The following is a 7,902-nucleotide window of genomic DNA, read 5'->3' on the forward strand; positions in this document are numbered from 1 at the left end:
CTGAGAAAAGGAGGTTTCCATTCACAGCTTCTAATCCAAGGGCCCTTCCCATAACACTCAGCATGGTTGGATAACACCCCATGTGTGAACTAGTCACCTGTGCCAGGTGTGGGAAATGCTGCCCATGACCGATGCCCCATAAAATCTCATGAGGGCTTTTGTAATATTGATGTTTTGTATTTATTGGTCAGCGATGGTGATACAGGTGATGTGTTCTCTGTGAGGAGTCATCAGGATGTGGAGTCACAAGTTTTATACTTTCCCATGTGTGTATCAGACTTCAGTGAAAAGTGTATAGGAAAACTTCAGATACATGCTAATGGGGGTAAAAAGGATGTAACGTTGTTAATATCAAACTGTAATTCCTAACAATAGTACTGAATTGATAAAACAAAAATCAAAAAGTGGAAAGTTTAACACTTCTTCCTCAATGACTGACACACAAAATAGACACAAAGACATACAGGTGGTGATATTTTAATAATAAAATTTTGATTTAACAGATGAAAATGAGAGAGTAAATATAAGACAGAAACAACACTTTTTATGCTGCTAACTATATTTTTCCCAAAATATTTATGGAATATTTATAGAAATTGATTATGTCCTCATCCAAAAGAAAATATTAATAAGTTCAAATACATGGCAATCATATACATAAAATACTTTGCAATAAAACTGAACAATAGCAAACCAAATAGGGAAAAAGAAAGGTGAAGTCTCAGAAAATTTTAAGTAATCTGCAAGTATCTCTCATGTTTAAAGGAAGTCAGAAGTGAAATATAGACTATTAATAAATACATTTTAAATTAAGTAAACACATTTTCATTCATTAATGTGTCCAAAATGAACTCTTGGTCCTTTGCTGAAACCTGCTGCACCTTCTGCACTCCTCATCCAAGGTAACAGCAGCTTAAAGCTTCTAGTTTCACAGGCCAAAAGCCAAGGAATCCATTTTCTTCTCCCAAAGCATGTGAAAACCATAACCTGTCTGTGGCTCCATCTTCAAAATACAGAGTTAAAAATTCTCACCTCTCCTAGCTGTGGCTGGGTGGCTCAGCTGTTTGGGGCATTGTCCTGCACACCAAAAGGCTGCTGGTTCTATCTCCAGTCAGAGGTGGTACAGGAGGCAGCCAAGGGATGTTTCTCTCTCTTTCTCTCCCAATCTCCCTCATCCCCTTCCTCTGTCTCTAAAATCAATAAAACAGCCCTGACTGGTATGGCTCAGTTGGTTGAGCATCATTCCACAATGTGAAAGGTTGCCAGTTTGATTCCCAGTCAAGGCACATGCCAGAGCTGCTGATTCTCTCCCTATTCAGGGTGTGTGAGAGAGTCAACTGATTGATATGTCTCTCCCTCTCTTTTTCCCTCTCTCTAGAAATAAATAAGTAGAATCTTTTTGAAGTGAAATCAATAAAACATTCCCAGGTGAGGATTAAAAAAATGTCACCTTTACTAAATCTAAGCTTCTGGTCCAAATTACTTCCTCTCTCATTGGATAATTGCCATAATCTCCCAATCCTCCCTTCCTTCCTTCCTTCCTTCCTTCCTTCCTTCCTTCCTTCCTTCCTTCCTTCCTTCCTTTTTTCCTTCCCTTCCCCAGTTCAAAATACTTCCATAGCACCCTATCCCATTCACTGTTGGAGCCAAAGTCAAAAAATGCACATTAAAGATCTTTGACTGCATTACTCTCTCGGCTCTCTGGGCTCATCTTTGACACAACACTTCCACCTTGTTCACTCCCATTCAGCCATGCAGCTGCTTTGCTCTTTCTCACACCCATGAGCAATGTTCTCATCTCACAGCTACTGCCTTTGTTTTGTCCCTAAACATGGACTACACTCTCAGAAAACTCTAACTCCCTTCTGTCCCTTTGCCCAAGGTGCATCTTCCCCATGAGATCCTCCCAAATTAACCTCTTTAAAATTGAACCCCAACCACAACACTGCTGTCCTGATTTATTCTTTCCCCACAGCACTCCTCAGTGCAGATACATCTAAATCATAAGGGTAGGGGAAGGCTAAACATAAGAAGAAAAGTGATACTCAAAAATAATAGTTACATAAAAGGAAATTTATATAATTATATTATACTTCAATTACAATTGAACAGAAAATGTGCAATTCTCCAAGAAGATAGAACAATTCTAAACCTGAAGGTGTTCAATAATATAGCTGAAAATATATCCAGAATTTATTGACCGAATCACAGGGAAACTTAAGAGTGTCAATCACAGTGGCCTACTGTAACATGCCTCTTTAATTGGTAGAAGAAATAAATAAATCAGTAAGGAAAAAGAAAATATTCACAATGTGGCTTATTCAAATACATGTATGGAGAACATTGTGTAAAAACTCGGAAGGAAACACATCCTTTTTAATCACACGCAGAACATTTTTAAAAATCGGATGGCATACCCAGCCACCAGTTTAGTGATAAAAGCTTTCAGGAATGGAGACTTAGAATGATGTAACTATGTCAGAAAATGTACTAGCTAGTACCACAATTCGGGCATCAAAAGGTAGGAAAGAAAGGATGAAGGCTGATAAATCAAAGCAGAGTAGAATTATATAGTCATTATAGTGTTGCACTGATCCCTGCACATAGATAACCACCAAGCTGAGTACAATCAGTGAACCAGCGAAAGTGAACTGTGAGAGACAACAAATGTTTCAGTGGTTCAAAAGCACCCTCATCTCTCACAATGACCAGGCACAAAAAGCTGAAGTTCAAGTTCCATGAATGAGGTTCAAAGATAATTCCGTGCTTAATCAAAGAAGTTCTATTATGCCAGGTTGAAGCCAGAGTTGGGAAAATCTAAAGACTTGACACACATGATGGGAAATCTGGATGGGTGTCTCAAATGATTTTCACTGCCAAGAATCTCTGAACCTTCTGAAACTGCAGAAGTGGCCCATGTGTCCCATAAAGATCAGGAAAACTATATGAAAGGTACCACATTAAGAACCTTCATCTCCACTCCTGGACACCAGGACTGTACATAGGGTTAAGTCACAGCAAAACCCACACTGGGCCTCATAAGGAACAAAGGAGCTGTGTCACGAATCAGACTGGAGCTGTCAAATATCCAGCAGGCAACTGCTGTGAGATATACAGTTAAATAGAGGACTATGAAGAAAGGACAGAGTTCAGAGGGAGAGTGATTTGGGAAAAGAAGACAGACTTAAGGAGTTCAGGAATGGATGCAGAGAATAAGTAGCATAGATGGTAGGTAGAAAATAGATGGGGGGGGCAAGAATAGTATGAGAAATGTAGAAGCTAAAGAACTTGTGACACATGGACACAAACTAAAGGGGAGGAATGGTGGGGGAGGGTGTGTGCAGGGTGGAGGGGAATTAAGGGGGTGAAATAGGACAACTGTAATGCCATAATCAAGGAAATATATTAAATAAATAAATAAAATATTTAAGGGGAGAGAATCATAGGGGAAAAGGGGATGGACTCACATGAACAAGTATAAAGGACACATGGACAATAACTAATGGTGGGGGGTCGAAATGGGAGGGAGGCGGGGAGCATGGGGTTGGGGGCGGGCAGGGTTGGGAATATAAGACAGAAAGCTGTACTTGAACAAGAATTAAATAAAAATTATTTTAAAAAAATAAAATATTTCAGATATACCCCCCAAAAGAATGGTTGCCTTAAAGAAAAGAAACTTTAAGGAGGTCCAAGGAAAGAATAATAATCAATCAGCTGAAAAACCAGTGAAAAACATATCAGATGGGGTGAAGAGCATGTTTTGACATAATTTAAGCCAAGGGAGATATCATAAGTTTTACATTTTAAAACTTCACTCTTTTGTTGTCCACATTGCATGTGGTTGGAAATCTCTGTGTCAGCCTCCAAGCTAGGAAAGCGTGATTTCAGGTTTTCGTCCTATTAGCTGCTATAAAACTAAAGCTGGTGTCACCAGAATTGCTGCCCTTTAGTGTAGAATCATAACATTTACTTATGACTATTGTCAAAGTCACAACTAAATGAAGAACCACTGTGACCTTGAAATCATCATGTGTACAACCTTGCCAGTTCAACTTCTGTTCCTCACCTAAAGACAGAGGTATGGTGTGGCTGGACTCTGTGACCTCAGAAAATCAGTGATCTTCCAATCTGCCAACTTGGAATTCCTCAAGGACAGAGACTGTATTTCCCCAGGGACAGTCACATTAAGTCACCGCTAACAAAACTTGTACAATCAATGAAGGACTAAACATATGAGAGAAAGAAAATTGAAATGAAAGTTGTGTATCTGTCTTGGGATTTAGGCTTTGGGAGGTTGTTTTCCCCTTGATGGACCTTATTTAATTGATCCCTCTATAAGGGCTATGAGGACATTTCAGGACACTAAGGGATAGAATCTGATTAAAGGACTTCCAAATGCCTGTTCAATGCTCTACTGAAAAGAGTATATGACATTCAAATATTATACAAACTGGTTTTGACCATTTGATAATGACATTTTCTTTTGTGGAAATCCAACCAGCTTTGCATCTTTACTTCTCATTTGTGGCAAAGGTAGTGGTAATTAAAAGACTGTTTTTCCCACAACTGAGTGACAGGGGGAATAATGTTTTATCCCTTTGTTATCATCCCTGGAGCAGACACTGAGAGCAGTAAAAGCAGACACTGAGAGCAGTAAAAGCTCATGTGTTATGGATTCAGTAAAGGGACCCCTCCCTGTTATAAATAGAAATGCAAAAGGGGAGGCAAACATTAAGTGTTTCAAATATTGCTAGTTGAGAACTTATTTTTTCTTTCTCTCAATGTGATAGTTAATGATATGACTCGAGGACATGGAAAATATGTACAAATACTTAATCACTTAGTTTTCTATAATAAAAAAAATGAATCATGCTATGTTTATAAACAAGGTATCATAGCATTTTGGGGCCTACAAAGGGAAATTTAACAAAAGTCTCAACAGAGAGTGGTCTCTGGCTGAAAAATATACCAACACCATCAAGTGATAATTGAGAGAAGTTCCATGTAGTTCTCTGCTCACCAACATTCTGATGAGTATCTGGAAAAACACCAAAGAAGTCTTGTTTTGAATAATAGCCAGTGTGAGTCCAGGACACAGAACTAGTGTGGTGTCCCCAAAATGACTACACTAATTTAGCCATTCATGGAACAGGTTTTCCCTCCAGAAATTAAAATCTCCTCAATTTGTTGGTATGTTGGAACTGTACCCTCTTGGAGGGACTTCAGGTCCACCTGGAGTTGCAAAAGTTTTGAAAAGTAATTCTACAGTAGCTATTAAAATGTATAAGCACATACAATCCATCCCATCAGGCCAACTCTGAGGAACCTATCATACAGAAATAAAACATCAGTACAGGAGGACATCTTAAACTAGGTGTTTATTGGAGCTTCTTCTTAGTGACAATAATTCAGTAATGACCTGGAGGATCATAATAGAGAAACTGATAAGTAACAGTTTTATATGTTATGAAAACTGATATACCCCTGAAATAAATGACAACAGTACATGATAAAAAGGAAGCTGTAATATATTACTGGACTCCAAAAACTCACACAATTAAACATACTCACGCTAACAACTGCAAACTTTTCCACCATGTATTAAATTTAAAAGAGTTCAGTCAGTGACCAAATAAATATTTCATAACTTCTCAGCACAGTCACAGAGTGTGTAAGTCTACTTTTCTTCGCCATAATTTCATCAAAGCTCTTTTCATCTCACTGTTTCGCAAGCTGTAAATCAGTGGATTCAGCAGAGGCGTAAGCAGTGTGTAAGCCAAAGACATCAGTTTCTTGGTTTCTGGGGAGTAGCCAGATTTGGGTTGTAAATAGGTCATATTGGCTGTGCCATAGAAGAGGGTAACAGACGTGAGATGGGAGGCACAGGTGGAAAAAGCCTGCCTCCCAGTGTTTGATGGCATCTTCAGGATGGCAAAGAGGATTCGAAAGTAAGACAAGAGTATCAAGGAGAAAGGAACCATGACAATCAAAATGGTGCCAGTGAATGCATAGATTTCAAACCAAAACGTGTCTGCACATGCAAGCTCTAACACAGGGGGAGTCTCACAGAAGAGATGGTTGATTTCACGGGGGCCACAGAATGGAAAACTAAAAACCCATGATGTCTGCACAGTAGCCACCATGATTCCTGAGACCCATGAGAACATTACTAATTTCATGAAAACACTTTTGTTCATAATCATTGGATAGCTCAGAGGATGACAGATGGCAGCAAATCTGTCATAAGCCATTGTCCCCAGGAGAAAGCATTCAGTCCCACCAAAAAGAAGAAGGAAATACATCTGTGCAAAACATCCTGAAAGAGTAATTGTAGATTTCTCAGTGGAGAGAACCACCAGCATTTCAGGCATTATGACTGCATTGAAACTCACATCCACCACAGACAAGTTCAGGATAAACAAATACATGGGAATGTGGAGGCTTTGTTCCAGGGAGATGATGACTATGATCATGGCATTTCCTATCAGGGTCACCAGGTAAACAACCAAGAAAACCCCAAAGAGCTGCTCCTGGAGTTCAGGAAAATTTGAAAAGCCCAAGAGGATGAACTCAACCACAGAACTTTGATTTTGCCTTTTCATTTTGGTAGTGGGGTGCACAGTGTTTTTATTGACATTGTATGTTAATTACGAAGTCCCCTTGGAAAGTTTGAGACTGAAGATCTTGGCAGAAGATGAAATGATGACTCATTTTGACAGCTCTTCAAGTTGGCAGTTTTGAGAATGGTTAGGATATCGAATAGTTTATCTTTCAAATACAAATGAACAAGTAAAAAATTTTTACTCATACCTGATTTTAAAAGTACAAAACAACAGCAGATAGCTTTCCAACTTGGGCCCAGCAGAATGGCTCCTTCAGTCAGGGGTGCCAGGAAGAAACAGGGACCACCTGCCACCAAAGGGGTAGTGAACAGAGAACACACTGTCAACATTCACAAGCACATCCATGGAGTCGGTTTCAGGAAGTATGTCCCTTGGGCACTCAGAGAGATCTGGAAATCTGCCACAAAGGGTATGGGGACTCCAGCTGTGTGCACTAACACCAGGCTCAAGAAAGCTGTCCTAGTCAAAGGAATAAGGGATTCCCCAGGCCACATCCAGATGCAATTGTCCAGAAAACATTATGAAGGTGAGCATTCACCAAACAAGCTTCTATATGCTGGTTACCTGTTTACCTGTCATCACTTTAAAAGATCTACAATCAGTTAATGTGCTAGAGAACTGATCCCTGACTTTCAAATCAAGTCACAAAACTGCAAAAAAAAAAAAAAAACCCTGAAATACCAGATATTTCCTAGCACCTTTTTGTATTAAGTTGAAAATTAATTTTATTCTTAAAACATACATTCACATTTTGTTATTTAGAATCCATTGTCTTCTACATTGATGTGTACACCTCTGTATACAATTTCATTGTATATTTACTTAAGAATTTTTAAGTAAACAAGTAGCAAAAACTTTTCAGAAACAAGTTGTAATATAATTCAAAATTAAAGCATAATTTTTATGAATATATATTATAAATGCCAAAGTTCAAAATGCACTTATATTACTGTACTTAAAATGAAGAATGTAAATAGTACACCTAAACAAATACAGAAGCATTCAAAGGGATTGAAGTTTAGATGCACTCATCTCAGAGGAACATCAGAAAATTGCATCAAGCATACTGATTTCTGATTAGAGTGGATCTGACTAATTACTTGAAATTTGCCTGACTTACAAATTGTAGAGTTCATTTCTCCATGCCTCATTCTTGTGACCATAAAGTGGCTTTCAGAACTATAGAAAATACCACTTTTGGTCATTCTGACCCTGTAATTTAAGAAGTCTCCATCCCCCACCCCCACCTCTCTCATTCTCTGCCTTTCTCTCTCTGTCT

At 38.7% G+C, this 7,902-nt stretch overlaps 1 protein-coding gene and 1 pseudogene across 1 annotated transcript; one reads left to right on the forward strand and one right to left on the reverse strand.

Moving 5' to 3' along the window:
* Window positions 1-5,660: 5,660 nt before the first annotated feature.
* On the reverse strand, window positions 5,661-6,803 carry LOC118982854 (olfactory receptor 10A3). Its single transcript, XM_037040013.1, has one exon. It carries the CDS (start codon window positions 6,600-6,602, stop codon window positions 5,661-5,663), a length of 942 nt encoding a protein of 313 aa, XP_036895908.1. The 5' UTR covers window positions 6,603-6,803.
* On the forward strand, window positions 6,796-7,245 carry LOC118982856 (60S ribosomal protein L31-like; annotated as a pseudogene).
* The last annotated feature ends 657 nt before the right edge of the window (window positions 7,246-7,902 follow it).

This window comes from Sturnira hondurensis, unplaced genomic scaffold (assembly GCF_014824575.4).
Source record: "Sturnira hondurensis isolate 20B ecotype Veracruz unplaced genomic scaffold, ASM1482457v3 Scaffold0002463, whole genome shotgun sequence".
Taxonomy (NCBI): Eukaryota; Metazoa; Chordata; class Mammalia; order Chiroptera; family Phyllostomidae; genus Sturnira; species Sturnira hondurensis.